The following is a 27,666-nucleotide window of genomic DNA, read 5'->3' as shown; positions in this document are numbered from 1 at the left end:
AAGAGAGAGAGAGAGAGGAAGTTCTATCTTGAGTATATAGCTAGGAGTAGCATTTTGGACCATATTGTAATTCTAGATCACTTTTTAGGAACATCTAAGTTTTTTCCTAAATCCAACACTTACAGTTTCACCAATAGTGTATACATATTCTGACTTCTTCATATTCTTACTAACACTATTGAAAGGGTCTATCTGTATGATCACAAACCTGTTCTCCATAATGTGATTAATACAGTTGTCATAGATACTTTCACTTATGCCTGGTGATGGAAATCAGAGTTGGGAAGTTTCTTTCCATGAATCAGTTCATATTAGTTATAAAAACATAAAAAAATATGTAAATACAATACCTCTTGAGTTTAATGTGCGTACCAAGAAGCATTTGAATGTGGGACACATAGAAGACTGCTGTCAAAGTCATGGGTCCCTTTTATGTGGTTGTTTAATCAACATGTATCTTGAAGTAATGTTCAAAATTGACAAGATTTCTCCATTGACACCTGAGCATTTAGGAGAATTAGGACAAGTATGTAGCCTTCAGAATTCCTGTAGCAGGTTATTGTCTGGAAGTACACTGACAATTTAGTCGCAAATGTAGTCAGGATCACTTTTGCAAATTATTACATTATTTATCTTTATTTGTAATTTTATCCCTATCTCATTCCTCTGTGTGTTTTGACCCAAAAGGTTCTAGAAAAATAGGGCTGACCAAACAACTGGGTAAGCAGACAGAAGCAATGGCTCAGCAGTAAGCGGGGTACATCAGTTTCATGCTGGGTGCAGATCTCACTTCTGTAGAGAAGGGACCAAATTCCTATTCCCAGGATAGCTCATAACTCCAGACAAAGGGATCTGTCCTCGCAAAGTAAACTATACAACTTTCATTCCCTCTCATATATCATCCCGGCCTGCCCTGGCATTGAGGAACGGGGCCAGTTCTTTCTGGTCTGTTTGAGGACAAATTCAAAGACTGAACCAATCTAGCTACTTGGAGAGGCCTCAGGATGAGTTTCTGCCCACAGCTCACAGAGTGCCAGAAACACCACAGCTGTTTCTACAGCAGAGATTCTTAAACATGCTGCTGCCATAGGGTGGGAGAATAATCAAGTCATAGTTACAAACCTCTCCTGCAAGAATGTCTGCTCACAAGACGATTTACAAATTAAGACGAGGTTGGTGAGATGGCTGGCTTTTGGGGCAAAATAGCTTACTGTTAAACCTGATGACCAGAGTTCAGTCTCAGAGACCTCATGATGACGGGAGAGGAAAGAGGCTCCTGTGTGCTATCCACTGACCTCTACACATAAGTTGCAACACACAGACTCCATACACATACATCCACTCACACAGAGAAATTTTAAAAGACCTTGTATGTGTGTGTATATATTCTTGAGAGGAATATATACATATACATATACATATATATATATATATATATATATATATGTAAACTATCAAGCATATATGTATATATGTAATATATGAATACACATATATTCTTGGTAGTTATTTATATAAAATGCTTGATAGGAAATTGGAGCCACCACAATTCAGGAGCCCAAACTCACAAATCACTACCCAGGAACCTCTTCCTTCTTAGCTGAGTACAGGAATAATGTCTTTCACAGAGAGCATGGGCTCTTTGCCTGGGACTGGAATCTCTTTGGCAGCAGATCTGAAAAGACAGCTGCTGACAGCTGCAAACTCCATGCCTGGTCCTGGAGATCAAGCAATAGAATGGTGGTTTCCATGGCACTCCCAGAAACAGCTGGCTCTATCAACTGTTGGAAAACCACATTCCCCAATCCGCAGTAAGTTGACTGGTTCCCGTGGATACATAGTTTAGGGTCCCAAAGAATAAAGGACCTGATATCCTTAAGTAAAACAGGGACAGGAGACAAAGAGGAGGTGTGAGTGCCTAAAGATAGACCCCAGAGCTCTGTAGGGTGTGAGTCTAAGACCAGAGACTTGTGGTCCCTTTCCCCATCACCAACTCTTCCTTCCCAACTATATTATTTTCTGCACTGCACTCCTTGTTGCCTATACTCATTCCATCTAGTCTGCAAAGCTCAAGTGGGCGGAGGAATCTGCCCAGGCAGCGAAGTGCTGGACCACCTGAATCTGATCCCTAGAACCTATGTATAAAAGGCAAATGCTGCAGTACATGCTTGTAATTGTAGAGCTAGGGAGAAAGGCAGGAGAACCCCTGGGTCACTCTGACCTGCCTGCCAGGCCAGGGGACTCATCAAGTTCCAAGCTAGCTGGAGAGCTGTCTAGAGAAAACACAAGGTGGACCACAATGAGGAATGACACTGACGGATTGTCCTCTCATCTCCCTGAGGGTGCTCATACACATGTCACATGTCACAGACTTGCAGAACACCTTGAGCTGTACATATAAACACACACACACACACACACACACACACACACAATCAATTAGATTTGATTTCTTGAGTGCTGAGCTACTGATGTCCACTTCCTTGTCTCTCATCCAGAGAATTGAGCAAACTTGCTTCATAGTAATCTTCTCCAAGATCCTTTGACATGATACTTTTTTCCTCAATTTGATGCAAATACAGTAACTTCCAATGAAGTTCAACCTACATAAGATCAAAACTAACATGGAGCCAGAGTAGTTCTGAAACCCAGGTCCTGTCTAATTTCAAACTGCTAAGTTGTCTACCAGTCACAGATTTCAAAAATTAGAACTCACCTTTCTACTTCTGCCAAAATACAATAGGAGTAGAATCATTCAGTCCTGAGACAGTACTGTCTGCTGATAGAACGTCAAGTCCACACATATGTGGCCCACCAGATGTTTCAAACATCTTTGGTACAGCAAGATTTAATAAAACACCTAGGATGAATCCTGCCTGCTCCAGCAGGCTTTCTTGAAGCCCTTGGATGCACTTTTGGGTCATTAACACACATGCTTCACACACAACCAAAGCAACCCAGCAACATAAGTCTGTATGTTCTCCAGCCCTAGGTCTCTCTTTCTGTAAGAGCAATACCTTGCCTCCAACTCTACATGCCACCCAAGCATCGTTCTTTAAAAAAAAAAAAAGTCAGAACTCTCCAGCCAGTCATGACCAGAGATAGACCAGTCTGCCATGTGTATAGACCATGGAAAATATTACATGGGTGACTTGCCAGTATGGTATCATCTGTGCTGACTGATTCCTGTTTTCATTGTGTTAAAAGCCATTGGCAACCCCCACTCAAAGAAGAATCTTTAAAAATTATAAAGGCAGATCCTGCTAGTATCCTCTTTAAAACCTTCCAGGCTTCTTCATCATTGGGGATGGGGAGATAGCTCATTTGGTAAAGTGTCAGCCTTGCAAACACAAGGACCCAAGTTTGTTCCCATAACTCACTTAAAAAATAGTTCAACTTACATAAAAGTCTAGTCATGCTGACACATGGTTGTAATCCCAGAACTGGGAAGTTAGGGGAGACATGTGGAAACCTAGGACTTTGCTAGCAGGAAGTCTAGGATCTTTGGTGAATTTTAAGCCAGTGAGAGACCTGTCTTCCCTACCTCCCTCCCCCAAAAGGGTAGGTGGTACCTGAGGGACAACTCCTTACATCCTCTGTCCTCCAATGCACCTGCTTGGACACATGTACACACACATGAAGAAAATCAAGCATATACTCTGGAATCTCCCAGAAGAATGAATGTGACCACGGCCTCCCAGGTCCCCACATTTCACAGCTTTATTTATTATCCTTCTTACCCTCAAACCTACACTTCTCGTTCCACATTATGTCTACTCGTGTTCTTTCTACGTGTCCCTCTGTCTCCTAACCTCAAACCTAAATCCAGCTGGCCCTGTCTTGTCAGCCAGTCTAAGCTCAAATTTCCCCTTGAGTGATCTAAAATAACGCCCTCTGTCACTATCATGTAACCTATTTTATTTTCCTCACAGCCCTCCCCATGGTCTGGATCTCTGTTTGCTTACAGCTTTTCCTCCTAATAGAAAATAAAGTCTCACACCTACAACTCTAGTACCCGACGCAAATAGAAGGTTGAATAAATATGTACAGAATAAACAAACATACAGAAACCAGGCCACCACACCCATCTGAATTTCCCAACCAACCCATTCTGAACCCTCACAAGGCAGGGCAGATGCTGCCACCCACATTTAGATTGTGAGCATGAGACCAAAAAGTAAAAACATTAACTGTTTAGCTTCTGCGTAGAGAAAGTATAGTCTTTAAATTTTAGGCACACGTTCTGACACGGGCTGAACGGTGGATCTCATCCAAATGCCCCAGCGAGTACAGCCTGTCACGTCACTCCCTCCAATCTGTAATTTGAAAACGTTCTACTTTTAGGACATTGGGGAATTAGGACAAGGATTTTGATATATTTTTAAGAGACATGAAAGATTCTTTACGTTAAATCATTCTGTACTGAAGAACTTAGTATAGTATTAGGCATTTAGAAGTATTTCACCGGGGAAGTTGATGGAAGCATAATGATGCCACAAAAAAAATAAAAAATAAAAAAAAAAAATTACAATATGAGATTTCTATGAGATTTCAAAGAATATACACTTATTTGCAAAAAAAATATTTATGGTTAATTTGTGTCATTTGTATATTCTTCTCAATTTTCAGGACTCAGAAATTCTCTTCTTTCCTTGGCAAGCTAGACCTGTCAGCTCTCACTCTAAGCTGGCGACTTGGTGTCCCCAAACTTGGAGTAACATTTCCATTGAATCCAACATGGTGATAAAGATGTGAAGCACTAGTTTCTTCTGGGATGCGCACTGCCCTTGTGTGTTTATGTGTACACAGCTCTTCTCTGCGGTGAGCCTGGCAAGGTCTTTCTGCAGCTTCTCTTGCCTCTTGAAAGCATTGTTTATTTGTTCGGATCACAATGCTGTAACCTTTAGCTGGTCATGGTAGCATTGTTGGTATATTTCAAGCTTGAATCTGACAGACTCTTCGTGAGCTTGGGCTCTAGAGAGTATGGATTCCACGTCTTTGATTCTGCATTTCATGTCCGATATTTCAAAGGAAGAGAACTCTCTTTGCTCAGCTCTGATTGCTTATGGGCTTCAGAATATGTTTTTCCTCAGAGTTGGCTCTTTGAAATTGATCACTCCTGTCTTAAAGTAGACAAAGGAAATGGCTGATCTGGGGATGGTGTCTGATTAAGTGGTGGCATCAGGTTTGAAGGATCTAGGTTCTCCTCATCCTCGGCTGCAGCAGCAGTACCAGGGCATTCCAGGTGATCATAGGCCCGGTCTTGGTGGGCAGGCACAGAGTGTGCATTGCTCACACTGGTCAGGTCAGATGTTGCTGCAGTCACTGGACAGACTTTCCTTTGCCCTTCATGCGTCAGGCATCCTGAAGGGGATGAAGCTGGCTGGTGATCTGAAGCATTTGAGGTGTTTACTGCAGTAGCAGGAAAAGATGCTGAGGTGCTCATGGCTGGAATCACAGGGTTCACTCCAAATCTAAAATTCACAACTGTACGAGTTCTTGGTCTCCACAGTTCACCAGCTCCAGCCTAACCTGGACGCCATTCTGTCCCCATTCTGACTGTCCCTCGCAGCCACAGCCGCATCAAACCACCAAGCCGAACACACTCAGCAGCCACTAAAGGCCTTTGCTGCTTTTCTACACATGAGGTCACCACTAACTCCCCGTCACAGCGGTCTCATGCACCGTTACTTCCTTTTCAGAACGCAGAACTGGAAACCTATAAAATCTTTTTTATACAGTTTCCTTGCTCTCACCAGACGATTTTATATTGAATAATTCAAAATCTAGTAGAAAATATATTATGTTCCTTAGAAAATTATGTTCCTTGTAGCAGAATAACACAACTATTTTTAAAAAATTCTACCTGCTATCTCACAAATAGTAAGAGTTCTAAATAGTCATTAACATTGTGATTTGGAGGAGAATACATTTTTAAAAATGATCACAGGTTTGAAAATGACCATAATCACTACAATTTACTATCGACATAAATTTCATACTCCATAGAACTAAGCACATTTCTCAAGTAGACACAGTGGCTCCACCCACACCTGAGGAGGTAGTGGTAGTTGGTGGCCACCTAGAAAGGAAGAGTCAGTTTACTTCAGTGGCATGGGGCATGGTAGGCTGCCCATGCAGCAGGGCACAGCATGCTGAAGGACTAATTGGTCTCAGTGGGAAAGGAAGAGAAGGAGACGAAAGGAGAATATAACGGAGAAGAATTAAGAACGTTTAAAAGGGGATCTGAGGTGAGATGTAAAAGTAGATATGATCTAAATACAAAGAACTGCTGTCAAGGGACAAATAATAATAACCATAATTATAATAATTTAAGCCAAAATTTGAGAAATTTTCTCCACTGCAAACTCTTCAAAGATAAGTGACAAATAATGAAAATTCTAATGGTATCATAAAATCTAAACTGGTCAAATATGTCTGTAAAATTGGAATGCTGGACCTCAGAGTGCACAGTTCTCCCTGCCACTGAGCCTTCAAAGCTTCTAGCTCTAGTTTTGTTCCTTTTGATCCTGAAAGGTCCTTCTATAGGAAACTAACATGATCCTTTTAAGAGAGAAAGTAGTCATTCAAATTGAAAATCAATCTCTTGCCTTAGATGTATGTGCACTTGGTTTGTAAGAGAAGCCCTTGGTCAGCAAGGAGGGTTAGAAAGTCAGGCCAGGGCTCTATCTTCCTTTCAGCTCCTGACAGACAGCTGCCCGGTTGGCAGCCTGGTCTCTTGAGCAGGCTAGTTTTTAACCCAAGTAGAGCACCGACTCACAGTGGTCTGATACATCCTTGCCTCCCTGGTGGCTAGAGGGTGTTTCTGTTCCATAGAGAGAAGCACCATCTTCAAAGGCCCTATTTCCTGAAATTTAGGAAACCTTACCTAGTGTCCTAACTAGCTGGAGCTGAACAACAGCCTCTCTACAATGTGACTCTCTGATCCTAAGGATTTTTTCTATTGTTTGGCTCCTGATTGTTGTGTCCAGTTCCCATAAGAATCAAACCCTAATTTTTTTTTTTAATGATTATCTATTTACTTAAGAGATCATCTACCAATGCCATTATGGAGGGGCCACATGGAGAGGTTAAGAAGATGTTCCTCTATGAGGTACCACCTTAGTCTCTACCGACCTAACTAAAGACATATTTGTAAAGGAAAAAAATCAATTATTTAATGTGTATGCTTTATGTTTTCTTTTCTTTTTGTACACACACACACACACACGCACACACACACACACACGCACACACACGCACACACAATTATATCTCATTAATTAATTCTGTAGTGAGGGAAAAAACCTAAATAACTTTTAAAATGACATTATATTGACAAGAACTTAATGAAAAAGACTATGAACTTAAAACAAATATTAATCTAACTGACTCCTTATTAAAATTGGCACCAAAACAACACTTCCTTCGTGAAGGCGGAGCATGGTGGGGTCAGTTCTATCCAGAATGGTTTCAGTGATAGCATGGGGTCAAGGATAGTCTACCTTGAATTCCATAAACATCACAAGGAGGGTGTAACTATTTCCTGGACTCTTCCTCCTAATTGCCTTTCCTAGCATGCTCAGCAGCGCTCCACATGAGCCCCAAGAGCCACTCAGACTGAGGACCTCTCGCACCTATCAGATCCTGTTCTGCAGAGTGGGAAATTGTAGCTCTTTCTTTGCAAGACTGCTGGCTGCAGCAATCTACGCAAGCATCCTATGACAGAATCACACTCCCATCCCTGGGACTGGAAGTGTTCATGGACACACCACCTAGGCTGGTGGTCATAGATACTGTGTTATTGCGGTGGAGAAGTTTCCAGCTTCGTATCCCTGGACATGTTAAGCAATACAGTTCTGCCTATTTCCAGCTATCCTAGGAACTGTGAGCTCCCAGGAGCAGCACTTTCCAGTGGGACAACTGGAATGCATATCTAGACATTGTAAAGTGTCCTGGTAGTATAAAAATCAGCCCTGTATGAAAACCATTGCCCCAGAAGTCCACTGAGGTCCCTGGGCCCGTCTTACTTCCTGTCTTATCCAAGGATTTATTTTACTTTCTTTTTCTTTTTAATTCAGGAGTTACCGTGTACTCATTTGTTTAAGTAATACATTTCAAAAAGCAGTAAAAAATCCACACCTCCCCTACTGTACTTTAAAATCTAACCAGATTTGAGTGGCTCTTCTAGTAAAAACAGTCATAGTCAAAAAAACACTTTGGGTTTCTTTTCTTTGTTATGTGATTTAGAAATAATGTGCTACTACATGACCCAGACCGGCCTGGAACTCACTATGCTATCCAGGGTGAATTTGAATTCCTGATTCTCCTGCCCCAGAACCCTCACCCCCTCCCAGACTGCTGGGATCATAAGCATCGGCCACCATGTCCAGCTGTCCACAGTCCATCTGTTCTTCAGCCCGCAGTAAACTACAGGCTTCAGTGAACCCCTCCTCATCCCTGAAGCCAATCACAGCATAAAGGCTCAGTGAAGCAGGTGTTCCTGAGTCTTAAGGGACCCTTAAAATAAACCAGGCTGTGTCAGCAATACAATAAAAAAAATGGCAAAAGAATGAAAGAGGTTTGACTGCATATGATCTTGTACAGCCCCAACTAGGCGGTAAGGAACCCGTGACATGGAGATCATCGTCAAACTTACATACTGTCCTTCCCCAGGAGGGAAGAATGTGTGTGCATCTCTATGTTGTTACAACCAGACAGTGAATGAAATGGACATGTAGCTAGCACATTTCCTAGTATGGTTTAGACAGATAAGATTCCCGCATGTTCTGTACTGCCTTACTCTTATGCTGGAAGCTTCTCACTGTCCCTACGTGGCTCTGTCATATGCAGCAAATGGGAGACACAGTCACTCACAACAGATAAGGGAGGAGGTTGTGATGCTGAGGAACAGCATCTGAGGTGATGGGAAATGGGCTCAGTGTTTGCTGGTTCTCCACACTGATCCCAGACCCTCTGGCAAGCTACAGCAAGCACCTTCACTAAGTCACAATGGAAAGTACCTGGCAAAGGAAACAAAATCCCACTCGTAAGAGCCCTGGGTCCACAAAGACCTTTATAAAATGTTCCAAGCAAACCACAGAGCTGCTCTGAGAAGCGGGGAGCTTGATGTCTGAAGACACTAACATCACATGTGCCACAGAAACCTACCAGAGAGCATGCATCTCCAGCTTTTCTCTTCTCACTACAACAAGCACGTGGCTGTGGAAGGGAGGAGGACGCAGCTTGCAGGCTGTCTGCAGTCCCCGGAGTAACTGACATGTTTGATAGATTGTGTGTGTTTGGAGGGGAACCAGAAGGTGTATCTCCAGTGGGATTAGACACTGATAACTTCAAAGACAGTCTTGTAAACCAAGCTGCGAGGACCCTTTTCCCAGCAGTCCTCTCTTGGTCCTGTATTAACAGCTTTTTGTCCCGGTGTGATCCTTCCCCCCCCAGGAACCTGACTCCCACCGAGGAACAAGCCCTCCTGACAGGAAGCTGCCGGACTTGAGGAGGAAACATATGAGATAGGACAGCAGCCCAGAAGGGCTTCTGCTCAAAGTGGCTCGTGCTGAGCACAGACACAGACACTCCCCTGTAGAGCATGGGAACACCACCCCCACTACTTCCTACTCTAGAATCCCACAGAGTACAGGCCAGCTAACCAGGGCCAGCCTGCTCCACCTCCCTACTGAGAAAGGCAGTCAGTTTAGTTGCTTGTCCTCCCTTTCCTTTGAAAAATATCTACATATTAGTTTGCTTAATCTTTGAGGCAAGGTCTTCCAGGTAGCCCTGGCTTGCAGATGGCTTGGGATTTGTAACCTTCCTATCTGAGTCTGCTAAGCGCTAGACTTAACAGGCACCACCTCAGTGCCTGGCTTCCCTCTTCTCTTCAAAGTAAATATTTTCAGAAGTGTTCAAACAGAAGAAATATTTTAGAGAAAACTCTAAATGGAGTTAGTAGCAGTCGTATCAGTAGCAGCAGAAATGAGAATAATGACTATTTTAGAGTATATATGAATTGTATATTATGTGACCTTTATCTAGTATATGCTAATGTTAATATAATTATATGATGACTCAATGAATAACATTCCAAAGTGTATATGACACTATATCATATGTATCTTATATACTGATTAAATACTAACACACGTGTCTTTATTAGATAGATATAACAATTATGGTTAATTATTTCTTTTTTTCCAATTTTTGTTAGGTATTTACTTCATTTACATTTCAAACGCTATCTCCAAAGTCCCCTATACCCTCCCCTCCCTGCTCCCTACCCACCCACTCCCACTTCTTGGCCCTGGTTGGATAATTATTTCTACTCTTTTCTCAGACATTCTGTACATGTTACTATTGAAAGTGTATTACCAAGATTCTTTCTTCAGTGGTCAGGAACAACTGATATTATAGAGAAGTATGTAGAAGCCGAGGCATTTTTTTTTTTTTCACATACTCATTGTAGCCAAGAGGAACTACAGAGCAGAGAGGTTCTGGAACTTTCTAATGAAAAGCAAAGTTTACCTTTAACCAGAAAGCCTGGCTCTAGGCTTGTGCTCAGGGACAGCATAGCACTAGCTGCCTCATGGAGACTTATAACCATCAGACCATGAGTTAAGAGTTGCCTTGGTGGGGTTGCAGTGCCCTTAGCAATAAGCTTGGAAATATATTTTGAGTCTGGGCCAATTGCTATACTGTTCACAGGCTGTCTCCTTTAACAACCAATGGGATAAAAAAGAGTGCAGTTCAAGGTCAAGCTATGTGCACCCAAGGTTACAAACGTGAACATTCATTGGTGCAGACAGAAGATGAACCAGTTGGCCTGTACTCTGGTCCCCACCTTTGCACAATCCTGCCTCTTAATAGCCTGCTTTGTTTAACTAAAACACAGTGCTTCGATCAGGTACTGTAGGTAAAGACCTCATATGTGGATGGTACACAGAAATGCCTGAAAGTAAGCAGCCACTGTTGATATAATTATGACTAAATGTGAAAAGCCCCGGCAGGCATTTTTCTCCAAGAAAATGACAGAAGCACGAATTTATGGTGCCGTCTGCTCTAGGGGCCAATCCTTCCCTCCTCTCTTAAATCTCAACAAAGCCCCTGCATTGTTGATCAACATGTTCCTGAGCCTAACTTCCCATGAGAAAAGCAGCTACTGGGCTGGGGTCCATGTAAACAATGCAGACAGCCAGGATTGGTGCAGTGCCTGCACGCACTGACAAGGCACTTGTCCACACTCTGATTTCTAGAGGAGTGGGAGCTACTTTAATGCTGAGGGACCTTGAACATCTCAGGGCTACAGTCTCCCAAACACACACACACACACACACACACACACACACACACAGAGAGAGAGAGAGAGAGAGAGAGAGAGAGAGAGAGAGAGAGAGAGAGAGAGTTTGCCACAAGCTGCCCAGTACCACTCAGCACTCACCCATCCTCCCTGCCACCAGGCACTGACAGATGGGAGCTATTCTCATTATTTAACATTTATTAAGCGCCCACAGTGTGCCAGGAGCTTTACAGAACAGGGCTGTGGGTGGTACTAAAGAGTCTGTCCCCAGAAGGCTGTAGCCACATGGAAGAGATGAGATGGGCCTCTCTTCCCGACCACAAAGGGCAGACTCCACCCATGCCACCCAGCTCCAGCCTGTTCCACAGGAGCAAGTGTGCAAAAAGGTGGTCTCAGGGTGATGGAGACCTGTGACCTCTCCTACATGCAACTTGTCTAGAAGTGGCAGCTCTCCCAGCCATAGCTTGGCAGAGGGAAGAGGACAGTGGGCTCCATACATTACAAGGGAACAAGGGTCTTCATCCCATCTAAAAGGTAGGGTGAAACACAGGTGAAAGGCCTCATAAGTGGCTGGCGACATACTAAATTCATGCAATCTTACAATCTAACAGCTGCTATTGAAATAACTATGATTCTATGTGAAAACCAACCACTGGTGTCATTTTCCCTCAAAGAAAAAAAGAACAAGAACAAGAACAAAAAACCCTAGAGATCTGCCACTTCAGCAGAAGCACCAGGAATCAAGTCATCCTGGCCTCAGGTGGTCTCTGTGACACCTGGACTACAGAAGACCCTGTGTCAGTTCTCCCACAGATGTCAGGCTCCCTGGCTGTCCATTCAGCCTTTCTCCAAGGTACTCTATGATTGAAGCCCGAGGCTGTGCAGCTACACTGAAAGGAACCTGTTTTGACATTAGAGAGATGTAACCATGCCTGTCACCCCATCTACGTTTTATCCACAGACACGACAGTACAGACTGTTGGGAAATCAACAACTGAACAAGACAACAGCCAATTCACCATTTGATGGGTGTCCCCACTGAGACCTGGTACAGCTCAGTAGATTCTCAGGCCACCTGTGAAAGATTTGTGGTCTCACCTCACAAATTCCAATGAGGTGTGACAGGCAGGAGCTTCATTGCCAACTAGAATGGGCAGAATAGATAATCCTAGGTACGATATCATGTCTTAATGCCACTATGACTGTCCTACAAAGCACTCTGGAAAGGTCACTTTTGGGCTCTGAATCCTGAAAGTGGTCTTGAAAGACAGTGTACATTGTTATGACTTCCATTGTACAGACATGAAAGTAGAGGCTTATAGAAGTCAAGGAATTCATCCAGGGCCACATACAGTAGGTCACCACCATACTTAACTTTTGCCTCTATGAATGTTGCTTTCCTTTTACATTCCCTTCTCCAACTGAGAAGAAATAGCATTTTACAGTGTATCACTGAAACCAGACAGGGAAAGTACAGTGAACACGGGCCACATCTATGGGCCACGTCTATGGGCCACATCTACAGGCCACGTCTACAGCATCAGGTTTTGAATTCTTCTGCTTTACTCTGAGCTGAGTGTAAGGCTGGGCTCAGTCCACTCCTCTCATCCACTCCATCCCTCATCATTTCCCCGTGTCAAAAACATTCAAACAGAAACTACAAACTCCTATGTTTTCTGGAGTATCAGAATTACTGATCCTTAGAAAGGATGAACAGCTTCCTGGGATTGTCATCAAACCTGACTTCATACCCAGCTGTGGTAAAGATGTCATCTACTAGTTGGACCTAGGGTCTGTGGACCTGAGGAACCTACAGCAATACTGCTGGATTTAATTTTCAAATTTGCTACCCATAAGGAGGCTTCCCATGTGACCCCTGAGAACTGATGTTCTACCCCATCACTTCAGTGTTCAGAGCTTAAAAGAAAATTCAATGTGGAACCAACCCATAACCGGTAAACAAGCATTTATGAATGAGCTATATGGAACCTCTGCCTTCTGCTTTAAAAGCTCAAAGTGCTCCATTTAGAAAGTGCCTATTGCTGAAAACTACAGATCCAGCTACCCAGAAAGGACTGAGTATGGATTTCCATGTCTGTGTCCACCACCTAGGCTAGGCAGCAGATCAAGTAGCCACACCAGCTCCTGGCCCTCGAGACTGCATGTGTGCTAGGTCTATCTTTGGATGGGAGAGAAACACAAATAGGGGTAAGTTTCTCCATCATAAATCAGCCAGGCAAAGCACTTACCAGAAACAACTTTTAAAACGCAGGGAAGGAGTGCCTCACTGCCAAGGGCTCAGATCGATGTACCCAAAGCACGAACTAGAAAGTAAAATCCACAGATCTTCCAGCTTTCCCTGGACTGCGTCAACATATAACAAGCATACTTGCTCATATAGCATGCCTTTGAAATGATCAACATGACAGATGGCTGCTTGCAGAAACACATCCCTTTTATAGTACAGATATTAATCACAAAGATTGACAGAGTTCCTTTAACAATTTAATTTTTAAAAAAGCATATTTCTATGAAACAGGGCATTGTACACCACTAGCATCTGCAAGTGCCTTGGAATGATGGAAGGTCCACGGTATTTCAGAGACTATCACTAAAATGTTTTGTTTTGCTTCCTGACCTTAGAGATTTCCTTCTGTTGTTAGGAATGGACTAGGATGTATAGTCAAGAACGTCACATATAGGGGACAGAAAGGTAGCTCTGTTAATAAACAGTCTGTTGTGTAAGTATGAGAACTCAAATTTAGATTCCTAACACCCACATGAAATCTGGCAAAATGATGCACAGCTATAGCACCAGCATTGAGGTGGAGTTATGGTGAAAGGCAAAATCATGAAGCTCATTGGTTAGCAGCTTAGTTGAATTGATGAGCTCCAGGTTCAATGAGAGACCTGTGTCAAAAAAGACAAGATGGAGATTGATCAAGTGAGACACCTGAAGTTGACCTCTAGCCTACAAAAGCACATGTGCATATACATATACAGGATATTATTTATGCCTTAATATATTACTACACACACACACACACACACACACACACATATATATATATATATATATATATATATATATATATATATATATATTTGTGCAAATAATATATACAGGTTTATGCATGGTTACTATAAATAGTAAGAGTTGTATGCTCTACGATGCCCATTTGGGCTCAGTTACTATGATGGTGGATATCTCAGGCTTTTCTGACTTCCCTAGATGGTGAGGTTCTCATGTATGAAAAAGTGGAAGCAGCCCCAAATATACTTTCATCAGTTGAGGGGAGGAGAGGCTGGGTAAAGCAGCTGTACCTGGCCATTAACAGAGAAGCTGAAGGGCTAGAAAGATGAGACAAGTTCCCCATGAGGATAGGGGAGCTACTTCATCTCCAGGAAACAATCTGACCTCTTCTTCATCCTGGGGCATAGAGTGTGTCCTATGAAGAGAGAAAGGACATGCTCAAGTGTAAGAGCTTTCACTATTATTCTCATTGATCAAGAGGATTTGGGCTTTACCCATCTAGCACTCACGATTTTAATAGTTCCCTAACTGGTCCTCTATTCCCAGTTCACTCAGCTCAGGTGTGGGCAAGTCAGACTTTAGCATCATTCAGGGATGCTGAACCCTGGACTTTCTGCTGGGACAGTCAGAGAAGAGACCCTGTAATATGAGATAGGATGCAGGTTTAGACATGTTGCCAATCAACCTTGTCACCATGTAGCAATGACAGGTCTTTATATTTAATGTCCAACTTTGTTACATATAAGGTGGCCCTCTATGTGACGCCTGAAGACAGATATCTCCACCACTCACCTCAGTGTCTTCATATTAAGGAATACTGAGGAGAGGAGTCTTGTGTGGACAGGAGAGAGACTATTTTTCTGTTATCTGAGCTCCTGGATCCAACTGGACCTGAAGTTTACAAGACCAGAATCCATTCTCTGAAACCAGTAAGATTTAGATTTCTGTTCCTTACATACAAAAGAGTACTCATGCAGTACACACACTGTTCCTTTCTCTTCTTAGAATATAATATATACATATGTATGTATACACACATACATATATATAGTATATAGATATACACAATTAGATATGGATAAAGTATAATCCTTTCCATATAATGTATACTCCTTATAGTTCTTCTATGTGTCCTCATTACCCATTCTTAATTCTTGGTCCTGCTCATTACAGATAATTAACACATAATTGCCAAATGAAGAGACTATATCAAACACACAAGAGAATGTTGAAAGTCAGCTCTTCCAGGTCTGATGCAGCAGCTGAGAAAAACTGAGGCATGTTGAGGTTAACTGACAAGCCCAGGGCCACAGGCTTAGTTTATGCCAAAGCTAATTTATCAACCTGGACCCTGCTTGACTCTAAATTCTCCTTGCCACCTCTCTTACTGTTTAATTTAGTTCACTGTTGACATGGCCTCATTGGCAGTACAGAAAAGTCACTTAGTGACTAAGATGGAGTGGCCACAAAGTAAATGGCACCGCCAGCATTTATATCAGGTGTCTGTTCTCATGTCTTTCCCAATCAACAGACTCCCTAAACAGGTAGAGCACATCATGAGTGCAGAAATGTTACTGAGAATGGAAACAGGCTATGGCAGCCACTAAATTAGCAGAGTTGTTTCCAAGTCCAATCAGAATCAAATGCGAATGTCTTGCAGGATCTCCGCCCATTTATTTGCATCTCTAGAGGGTAGGCTCTCCTCTAGCTGTGGTGAAAAATCCAGTTCAGTAGTTTCTAGTAGCTCTACACAAAGGATGCAGAATTCTTGTAAAACACTCTGCCAACACAAGGAGGCTGCTTCAAAGTACACAGAACCTAGGGTTGGTGGGTACAGCAGAGAGACATGACTCAGCAGATTTCGCAACCTGCAGTTGTGGGGAGTGGAAGTGTAAGAAGACACTTGGCCTTTGGGGACATTACTATCTCATTGGTAAAGAATGTTGAGGAGTGAAAGACACTCCACCGATGAGCAGTTACCATCTAGATCAATGGTTCTCAACCTGTGGGTTGCAACCCTTAGGGGATTTAACAAACTTTTCACAGGGGTCCTCTAAGACCATTGAAAAAGACACATATGCATTATAATTCATAAAGGTAGCAAAATTGCAATTATGAAGTAGCAATGAAAATAATGTTATGGTTGGGAGTCATCACAGCACTAAAAGAGTGGCAGCCTTAGGAAGGTTGAGAACCATTGTTCTAGAGCCACAGGAGCCCATTCCTCCAGGGACAAGTTCAGGGTGTGCAAGACTTGTTTCTGAGGCACTTCCCAGCTCCTTTGGCTTACATCTTGCCCTTTTGGAATCGGAACGCCATCACATTTCACTGAGCAAGTAAGATGGCAAAAATACCAAGGAGGCTCTCTCAGCGTGACAAATACTCTGGAGAGTGCCAACTGGTGTTTATGCAGCTCCAGTTGGTAACTGGCCACTTAACAGTCATGGGCTCCTCCCTCTCTGCTCCCAATGCTTGTTTCTGCTTATCGCTGGATCTCCCAGTAAAAGAGAAGGTTGCTCACTCAGCAAACCCCAGTCTAACTCTGGACTCCACCACTGGTATTCTTTGTGACATCGTCATCTTATTCCCTCTTTTGAGTCCACATTCTCCATATACAAAAGATGAGTTAATAAAATGGTTCCCAAACAGAGAGCTCTGGAGTCACCTGTAATTTGTAATTTGCATTTTTGTTTTGTGCTGTTTTCAGTTTTCAGAAAGGTATTCCACTGGAAACAGTGATTATATAAAACCTTCCACAGAGTCTGGGGCAACACCCAGACACTGACACCAAATGCATAAACATTCCCCCTGCAAGGGACATGAATATTCATGCTGACTGGGATAGTGTATAAATAGTTGCTTGTTAGCCATTTCTGGTCAAGTCTTATTCCTGTGTGAGAATTTGGTCTCAGACCTTAAATTGTTTGGTTTCAGAATTTTTTGGAATTGAAAATTGTAGGTATTGGTTGATGAACAAATACTACTCATTAAAAAATTAAGTTCCTGCTGTATCTAAGACATTAGCTCTGAACACACGTGCTTCCTTCTGCTGTCTTTATAGCTTAGAAATGATCTGGCTGTGAATGATGTGGTGATGTCATTTGCCTTCCACGTGCCCCTCCCAGGGCTTGACAAAAGTGGACACCTGAGAAGACTCCTAAAACTGTTCACTACTTTTTCTCTAGGACAGCGTCTTTTCTTGTAGTGCATAACTTAGCAGGAATTGCTCAGTAATATGTCCCTTTGTTTGGTAGCCAGACAGATAGTCACAGCCTTGGAGGCCATTGCAGATAGAACCCTCCTTCCTGTTGCTCAGGTAACTCTCCAAATGGAAGCCCTCCTAGGGGATTTAAATTACCATATGAAAAGCTGGAAGTCTGTAGAATTCCTTGAGGCCCTTAAAGAGCAGTTATTTCCTCTGAGGCACAAAGAAACTAAGTTTCTAAGTTTTGGTGTGTGTAGTTCTGGGGACCCAAAGCTTTATCTTCATCCTGTTTTTAAAACTCAAGCCAAGAAGGCCTGTCAATCAAACGACCAGGAGCCCACCACACCAACCGAAAGTGGATTTATAATTGAGCAGCTAAGTATCCTTTAATAAGCTAATGGGCTGACCCCTCCCAGATTGTATCAGATGCTCAAAAATGAGTAACATTCTTTCCACCGTTTCTTTGGACAACTGGCCAAAGCCTAAGCAAGCTTTTCCCTAACACACTGGGTTTCTTCACAAATTCTCTGAAGGTCCCACCTCCCTCCACACCACTCCACCCAACCCCGCCACCAGGCAGTTGCTTGTTGTTCCCGTTTCTGCACATGCCAAAGTGGGCTTTTCTGTTTTCCTCTCCATCTCTTTCCAGCCAGCAGCCACTTAGATTCACAGCTTACCTGCCCTGTTGTTTTTCTTTCAAACTCTGTTCAACACTGTCCTGGAGAGTCCGTCTGAGTCTCCTTTTAAATTCTTTTATTAACAAGACTAAGAACTGAAGAAGAAAAATCTTAGTTTCTACGGTATCGTAGTTTAATTTTTTTCTTTTCTTTCTTTCTTTCTTTCTTTCTTTCTTTCTTTCTTTCTTTCTTCCTTCCTTCCTTCCTTCCTTTCTTTCTTTCTTTTTTTTTTTTTTTTTTGGTTTTTCGAGATAGGGTTTCTCGGTGTAGCCCTTGCTGTCCTAGAACTCACTTTGTAGACCAGGCTGACCTCGAACTCAGAAATCCACCTGCCTCTGCCTCCCAAGTGCTGGGATTAAAGGCGTGCGCCACCACACCCGACTCCATAGTTTCTTTAAAGAATGTGTTCGTTGCTTTTCTGCATACATCCATCGGATACATGGATGGGCTTCAAGCACTTTCAGTCACGTATGCGATGTAGTGTGATGATATCTAATCACTCTCTCCTCCCTTCCACTCCTGTTAGCGCTAATCCCTTTTGTAGTGGCTTCATTACTACATCTATGCCATATGCCTGTGTGTACATGTATGTGAGACAAATGCCTGAGGTGCCTATTTAGCATATCAAAGTAAACCTGACCACCAGGTTCTTCCACCATCCCACAGTCCCTTCCTTACCTGTTACAAGGTATGACTGGCATACCCTGACCTCTACCCCAAATTCTCCAGCCCAGGTGCTGGGCTGCCCTCCTTCAGAGGCTCGTCCCTATAAAATCCAGCCTTTTGGTCCCTCACCCTTTGCTCTCTTGGCTGCTACACCTAGTTCCACTCTCCCTCCACCACCAGCCCCCAACCTCTAAGGCTCAGGGTCATGTCCACTCTGGACTCTTCCAGATGTCTTTGCCTCTGGCTGTTCTCTGCCTTTTATCTATAATAAACTTTCTCCTTCACTTTACCTAGGAACAGACATGTTCTTCCTTTTTATTTCTGTTTTTTTTTCATTCAGTATGCATATATCACTTTATGCATACATATACACACATATACATATAATCTAGGACACACAAAGGAGAAAAGCATATCTGTCTTTCTGGTTTTCTGCTGTATCTTGTTTAGTCTGCTAATCTCCAGTTCTATCCATTTTCCTGCAAATGTCATTCAGAAGCCATCATCTTTGAGGCCTACAAGGACTTCAGCAGAGTCACCGTGTATAGGAGGATGGCTGCTTTAGTCATATGTGCAGAAAGATAGATACATCAGGGCTGTAGACCTATGTTTGCTCCATAAAGCTGAGAAACACTGTACTGGAATGCTAAGCAAACACACAAAGGGGTTATGTTCTGATTTCTTCATTTGTCATTGTGTGAACATGGCCCATGGCTTAAATAAATCCTGTTGTTAGCATCTGGAATTAAGAATGACTTTGCCAATGCACTTGACTTCTTATAATAGTAGCAGCTCAGTCAAGCCCCGTGGTGAACCTAGATGACACTTGGAATGCCGGACTAAAGAGAGGTCCCAAGGATGATGCCTGGGCTCTTCATTCAAAGACACCAAGACTGGGCTCTGTGCTGAAGGTGAAAGGTCATGGTCTGAACAGTGCTCAGTATCATCATTTTTCCCTGCTTCCTTTTTACCTCTTACTACCTGTGAAACCATTCTACCTGGTTTAGCCTAAATCTCTACAACCATTGCACAATTATCTAAGTGGTTAGAGCAAAGCAAAGCAAAACAAACAAACAAAATACTTGTCTTGTTTGTCTGTTTACTCCATAAGTTTAGACATAAAATAAAGGGTGCATTGGATACAATATAGATGACGCTGGCTTTCCAGGGAAACAGAAAGTAGGAATGGAAATCCCATGTTAACTATGGGACTGACTTTAAAGAAGAGGCCATGAGAGGGACCTCACTGACTGCAGCATGAGTCAGGTACTCTCTTAATACTTAAAAAAAAAAAAAAAAAAAAAAAAAATGCCAATTATTTTTCTTTAACTGCAGAAAAATTAAGCCGTGCTGGCCTGAATTTCAAAAGTGTCTCAGAGAGCAATTCAAAAAGGAATATCTTTGGCCACAGAACTGTTGGCTGTTGAGTTTAGAAAGACTGTGAACTTGTGACCAGTATCTCAAGCAGTTTGCCAGTGGCCCTTGCACATAACCATTGATGCTGTTCCCAACTGTTCGGGCACAGGGATCCTAGCAAGGATGGGTCCACAGTCCTCTTCGTTTTGTTGTCTTGCTGACATCACTAAGGTGCTAAAGAAATCTGAATCCTGGCAAAAAAAGGCCCTTTATTCTTGACTTGGGGTGAAACTCCTCAAGGCTAAGGGCCAAGGTAGCTAGGGCAGAAAGTACTAGAATTTCCTACCCCTCTGTCATACCACATCCTTTCCTTAGGAACAGAACTGCAATGGGAGGGGGCTTAGTTTCTTTGAGCCTCCACAAAGCAGCAAGAAGGCTAACAGCTTCATGCGCACAGCCTTGTAGTGTGCTCTGTGTGGAGGAGAGGGGAAGGGTGGAGTGGGTCCCAGTAGCTCATCAGAGGCTCCTCACTGACACACACAGAAGGATTTGTGGGTCACTAGTTCAGAAGTTTCCTTTTGGGAAAAAAATGAGAATGGATCAGGTTAACATTTGCAAGTAAAATAACTTGTTCCATTCCAAACTAACCAGTTACGTTTCTTCAACATTCTGCCAAAGAGGAAGAAATAGTGCCTTCCCAGCTTCGCAGTTGGCTCTGGCGTCTTCTCATCTATCATTGGGGTAATACGTTCAGAGTGGCATTTTGTAATGACAGAAACATCCCAGCAAATCGATAGTTATTTAATTCCCAACAAGCTCTCGAGTCCATTAAACCTGATTACATTCACCCATTTCTGTGGGTGCCGTTATTCTCCTGCACCAGCACTTAATCTATAACAGGAACTTATGAGAACTTTCAAAAGCAATTTCAGCATCAATCAGCACAGACTGAAATGAGCGATTTGCTTGTAATTATTTATTGGATAGGGCAGCACAGGGGCCGACCAAATCCCAGCCTTTGACCTTCACCCCAAATTTCCAACAGAAGCCAAAAGCACTGTTACTCTGCTTCACCTTCAAGTCCTAAGTTTCATGTCACCATCTGGCCACAAGTTCCCTTCCTTGGTGTCAGAACCATTCTCTGCCTGGCCTATTTACCTATAACATAGAAGTGCAGCAATGGTATACATAACGTCTAGGGTAATTAGCAGTTCTGGAGCTATCTGGATTGACTGCTGGGTGCATTCCACCACCCAGCTTCTGACAGTTAATAAAAGGTCACAATCACAGTCAAGGAACAAAAAGAATATTTGTTCGATCCTCCACAGAAGTCGTCATTAATGAATTAGAGTTTTGTAGAACTCTCAGAGAGGGCTGGGTTGGGGGTGGGGCTACAGGAAAAAAGCTAAAGTGTTGTACTGCATATATTTAATTTTCCTTTCCCATAGAAAGGAGATTTAGGATTTATTACCCAGGGTTGCTTATTTCTAAAGAACAGCAACAAATAGCAACTTGCTTCCTACAATGACCCACTTCTATCACAAGTGGATGTTGGCTTTCCAGAGAACTGCAGGCGTACACCCAGAAGCAATGGGTTTGAGTGGCAGCAAGGAGGTACAATAAGGCAAAGAAACAGGTCCAATTTCTCGCAAGCACACGAACCTCTCAGTACACAAAATAACAGCCTTAGCAGTTGAAACAACAGGCATCCCAACTTCTCCCCGGCTGCCGAGAATACAAACAGTTGGCACTGCATTTCCAGAATAACCTCTGAACTTCCTAAGGAAACCATTCTCAGTGTTCCCTCTGGTTTGTGGGTCGCCTCTCAGATGTGCAAGGGGGAGCTTCTCTGCAAACAAACAACCTGTGTGGGGTGTCCCCAGCAGCACTCTGTATTTCCTGCCCTTCTGTTTCCGGGGGTTAAAGCCTTTAAGCAAGCCATATCATGATAAGTTACTGAGCCTCATGATCTGCTCTGGGAGACCCAGTCCCTCAGAAAGCTAGGGAAGAGAGCAAATCTTTTGCCCCCTGGTCAACCTCCCGAAGCAAAGGCATGAATGTTAAACAGCACCCAGATCAATACAAGCAAATACAGCTCAACTACACCATTTATTCATCCATGAGAGATGTCAATAGCCAGATTAAGGTGATCCATCTTTTTGATTTCCTACTGTCTTTCCTTTGACTACAAGAGGGCTTTTTTTTTTTTCTCTTCCTGTATTAAAAGTGTTTGCTTTCTCAACCATAAAAATTCCAATTATTACTCAGAGCATTCTGGAGTTAAGTTGCTTGCTGGCAAAAGCCATGAATTACCTGCATCAGTCCCGGGAAGTAGGGGGCAGCAGGCACAATCATGGGCACGCCATAAGAATGCAGAAGGACTCCTTGCGACGCCAACATGCTTTAAATGGAGGCTTTATTCCCTCCAAGGCTGAACACATCAATAGAGAGTTAGAGGGGGAAAGAAATCTATAGACCCAACTTCTTCTCAACTACAAAGCCGAGAGCCAAATCGCTTCTGTCAGGAGCCAAGTGCTCATCCACAGGCAGCGGAGAGGGGAAAGGAAAGAAAATCCTGCATCAGCAACTCTTAATGTGAAAGTTTTCTTCCCAGACAAGGAAGGGACGCGGCAGCTGCAGGGTCGGAGCTACCAAAATGGAAGGAGCTATTTTGGGAGCAGCTCGCCCAACATGACTAACCAAATACTCTTCATTAATTTAGTTCTCAGACCAAGGGAGATGGAGTGACAGGGAATCAGGCTAAAAGAGAAGGCATTTGTCCTGAGGAACTGGGCCAAATTGCAAGTGTCTACATGAGATTTTTAGAGAGAATAAGAAATAGAAATGTGTAAGCTTTCATGACAATCAATTGCAACCTAAAGAACTTAAACCTTTACCCACATAAAAATCATCACCAGAGCCTAGACTTAAGTTCTAAATTGCAACTGATTGTTATGTGAGTTTGTATACTGCCCTATAAGCCTGAGGACCGGAATCTGGATCTTCAGTACCAATGTAAGAAATCAGGCAAAGTGTCACACATCTGTATCCCTAGCACTAAATGTGTCACACATCTGTATTCCCAGCACTAGGAAAACAGAGACGGAAGAATACAGGGTCTCAACTGTTGAGCCAGCATAGCCGAACAGAAAGTTCCACGTTCAGTGGCTTAGTGAAAGACCCTCTCTCAAGAGCGTAAGTAAAAAGCAATAAAGAAAGATACCTGGAGGTCACCCTTTGCACACAGCACATACATTTTCACATGTATATCCATCCCCCACAATTATGAACAAAAACAAAAACAAACAAACAAACAAGAACAACAGCAACCATAACAACAACAACAACAACAACACTCAAATCTAGCAGGTTCATGTGGGCAGCTGATCAAAAATTATCTAAGAATACTCAGTATATGGTGGAAAGCCTCTATAATCCTAGAACTCAGAAAGTTGGTATAGAAGAATGGGGAGCTCAGCTGTATAGGAAACTTAAGGCTACATGAAACTGTCTCCAAACATTCCACTCACTTTCCACCCCTTCTTCACACGATTTCAGTTTGAAGAGGCAATTCATGGAGCCATGAATATCATGAGTAACAAAATAATAGGTGAAATCTGAGTAAATTAGCTTTGTGGGTTACTGCGCTCCATTCTTCCACATCTCTGATGCAGGGGCTAATCCCAGATCCAGGAAGCAAAGTGGTACCCAACAGGAATCCAGACTCACACGAGGCAGCCACTTTACAGCCTGTAGGAGGCAGTGTTGAGTTTCAAACTCCTCATACACAACCAGTAGGTACGTTGTCTAGCTGGCAATGCACTGTGAGATGTGATCTAGAAATGTGCCACAGAGTAGGTGCAGACTTGCTGCTGTTGTATTTCATCTGTGAAGGGATTTCACATGGCTGGTATGTGTATCTTCCAGCTGTGATACATGAATTTGCAATATATTAAACAAAGATGACCCCCCCCCCCCAGAAATGAAAGGTATTGAGAGGAATGCAAAGCAAGAGCTGGAGATGCTTTACTTGGAAAGATCAGTTCCAATGGGATTCCATGGAGGGAATCATGGTGGCTGGGGAGTTCCTTTCCTTGCTATACAGTCTTGAACAACGTCATTTGCTTCCTAGACTCCAGACACATTTGGGCATGTAACAGTGACCTGGTATCTCATTACCTCCTTACAGTGTGCAGTAGAGGTAGCTAGTTGCCATGGTTTCTGCTCTTCCCTTCACAGCAGCTAGTATTCACCCATCTTTGACTTCAGACGTGAGGACTCAGATGATGATAAAGTGTCATATTCCCACTTCTCATACCAGGAAACACGTGGGCATACTTAGCACTACGCAGCTTTGAAACTAGTAATATGGAGCTGTCATGAAGTAAGGTCTGAAGACAATTGAGGATCCCCTTCATAGGGCCTGGTAGATAGCTCAACTGGTTAAATACAGAGTAAGCAGAAAGGCCTGGGTTCAGATACCCAAGACCTATGTGATAAGCATGGCAGGGCCAACCTACAATGATAGCACTCATGAGGCATAGACAGGAGGATCCCTGGGGCTCAGAGCCAACTAGTTTTGATGAATCTGTGAAATCTGTATGCAGTGAGAGACGGTCTCAAAAACAAAACAAAACAAAACAAAACAAAACAAAACAAAAACCAGAAAAGAAAGAGATATTAGAAGTTACCAAACATTGTCTTATGGATACATACAGGCACATACATACATATACACAAACACACACACACACACAATGTCACCTTCGAATCAGACACACCCTTGCCACAAACCACTTTTCTCTCCAAATAGGATGCACAATATAGATTTTGTCAAAATGATGATCAGCAAGAACTCCAAACACCACCGCACATACCCAACTATTGGCTTTCTCTAAACCCAATGTCAATTCGTCCACTTTCAGAGAGCCAAGGTGTTTTTACACTACACTAATTTTAGTTGCTTGATTTAGCTACATAATTACATTTCTAGATAACGACAGCAGACAGGGTTTGGCAGAGAATTCAATTATTTAAGGCTGGAGGTTTGGCCATCTTGACAAGGTTTCTCTGTAATTGATTCGCATGCATCAGACTGGCCATGTTGTGCAATCCCGAAAGCCCCTCGAACAGCTGCACACTGACCCATCTTATACGAGCACCCGATACCGATACCGTTTCTAACTTTAGCTTCTGACTATGACCTTCACAACCATATTTCTGAGAAGTTAGCAGGAAGAACAGACACATCACCAGGAGACCGGAGTGTTTTCTGGTTTGCTTCCTGTTGACAATCATGACACAGAGACAGTGCGGAGGGAAGGTCCTGAGTTTTGGCTCTCTGGTATTATAAAGTGCAGAAGCTGTGGTATGAGAAGGCAGGACATACAACTTACACTGAGGGCATAAACTGGCATAGTCACATCTTGATTACACAGGTGTAGAAGAGTCTGAGGGCAAACTTCTTCAGGGGCTTTGGAAACTGGGGGATTGTAGAAATGTAACAGGCAGATCAGCAAAATTGGGGCTGGAGAGATGGCTCAGCACATCAGAGCACTTTTTCTTTGTGTGTGTGTGTGTGTGTGTGTGTGTGTGTGTGTGTGTGTGTGTGTGTTGTTTTTTTTCGAGACAGGGTTTCTCTGTATAGCCCTAGCTGTCCTGTAACTCACTTTGTAGACCAGGATGGCCTCGAACTCAGAAATCCACCTGTCTCTGCCTCCCAAGTGCTGGGATTAAAGGCGTGTGCCACCACCACCTGGCCAGAGCACTTGTTCTTACAGAGGACCCAGAGTATATCACTGGCAACCATATAGTGGCTCACAATAATCACCAATTCCAATTCATTTGGTCTTTATGAACACCAAACATGCACATGACACACATACATGCAGGTAAACACTACACATAAAATAAATTAATAAACAAATATATGGATTATCATATGGATTATTCATGTATATACACACAGTTTTATTGAAAAACCTGCTGATTCAAGTTACATTGAAATGGGAATGCGTCATATAAGGGGCAGATTGACATATAGCCATAGATGATACATATAGTATTTTCTTTCTTCTTTTTAAGGAAACTGTGTTATAACATGTTTGCTGTCTCTGTCTATCTTCTTTCATCTCTCCAAAGCTAAAGGCAAAATTTTTGGTGAGGAATTCTTTTTACTTTGCCTGCTAGGAAAATTAGCATCAAATGAGATGCTAAAAGTTAGGACTGAACGCTATCCACCTGCCAGCCTTAACAAGCTGCACATAGAGATTCTTGTCTATCCCAACCCACGTCAGTCCTGACCACCGTGACCCCCATTGTCTCTGATTCTGACTTTCCACTTACATATTATTCTGCAATGGTTGTAATCCTTGCAGTATTCTAAGCCAATAACAAAAATGTGAATGAATGACCACTATTAAGTGAATTATAGGAAACCTCTGTTTTCCTAAAAACTGCTTAATTTTCCCAAAGTACATCTTATATTACTTATATTATATTAATAAGCTATTTTTTCTTGGTTCATTTACTAGAAGGTGTGCAACATTTTGTGCAGCTCCATACTCTCCAAAGCTTGACACAGATACTACGTGAGGTTATGTACCCAACATGCAATATTAAGCTCATGATAAAATTTTCAAATTTATAATCATAAAACAGACAATGAGATAATAAAATCCAGAGAAAGAGATGTTGCTAACAGTGGCTGAAAGCCCAGCCAGCTGGGCTTCATTTTGAATACAGATGTCTTGTATTCAAAATGAAGGGCCACATAGTGTTGACTGTCCTGGGTCTCCCTAGATATTAAATAAGTATGAGTGTATATGTGACAAATGTCTCTGGTGAATGTCCTCTTCTCTGATTTGCAAACATTCAATACCTGGCTCCTGGAGCACACAAAAGCACCAGGGACAAGTAAAATGAATGACGGTGGCCTGGTTTCATATGACTTTATTAAGAGGTGTTGAAACTTATACATCCCTGGGCTTTCCTGGAGCATGGAATATTTTTCTCCCTTAAACGCTTTCAACCACTTAAATGTGTCAGATGGGCCAGGCATGGTGGTGCCTACCTGTACTTGTAGAAATCTGGAAACTGATGATGGAAAGATTATAATTTCAAGGCCAGGGAGAGGGGGAGGGGAGGGAGGGGAGAGAGTGAAAGCACCTGTCAAAGAAAGAAAGAAAGAAAGAAAGAAAGAAAGAAAGAAAGAAAGAAAGAAAGAAAGAAAGAGGAAGGAAGAAGGAAGGAAGGAAGGAAGGAAAGGAAAGGAAAGGAAAGGAAAGGAAAGGAAAGGAAAGGAAAGGAAAGGAAAGGAAAGGAAAGGAAAGAAAGAAAGAAAGAAAGAAAGAAAGAAAGAAAGAAAGAAAGAGAAAGAGGAGGAGAGGGAGAGGGAGGAGGGAAAGGGAGAGAGGGAGAG

At 42.7% G+C, this 27,666-nt stretch overlaps 1 protein-coding gene across 33 annotated transcripts in view; it reads right to left on the bottom strand.

The window, feature by feature from the left end:
• Rbfox1 (RNA binding fox-1 homolog 1) overlaps positions 1 to 27,666 on the bottom strand; it is a 1,661,838-nt gene that overhangs the window by 323,829 nt on the left and 1,310,343 nt on the right. Inside the window, exon 1 of one of the 33 annotated variants that reach the window (XM_021209992.2) lies at positions 22,560 to 22,905. The exons of 28 other annotated variants lie outside the window; for them this stretch is intronic. In XM_021209992.2, coding sequence (XP_021065651.1) covers positions 22,560 to 22,646 — 87 coding nt within the window. In that variant the 5' untranslated portion in view covers positions 22,647 to 22,905. Of the gene's footprint in view, positions 1 to 22,559; positions 22,906 to 27,666 lie in introns of those variants that run through there. 4 more of the 33 variants (XM_029544513.1, XM_021209995.2, XM_029544536.1 and 1 more) reach the window with 4 other exon arrangements.

The sequence above is a fragment of the Mus pahari genome, chromosome 12 (assembly GCF_900095145.1).
Source record: "Mus pahari chromosome 12, PAHARI_EIJ_v1.1, whole genome shotgun sequence".
NCBI lineage: Eukaryota > Metazoa > Chordata > Mammalia > Rodentia > Muridae > Mus > Mus pahari.
The sequence above is the reverse complement of the archived record's forward strand: the minus strand, read 5'-3'. Positions and strand labels throughout refer to the sequence as shown.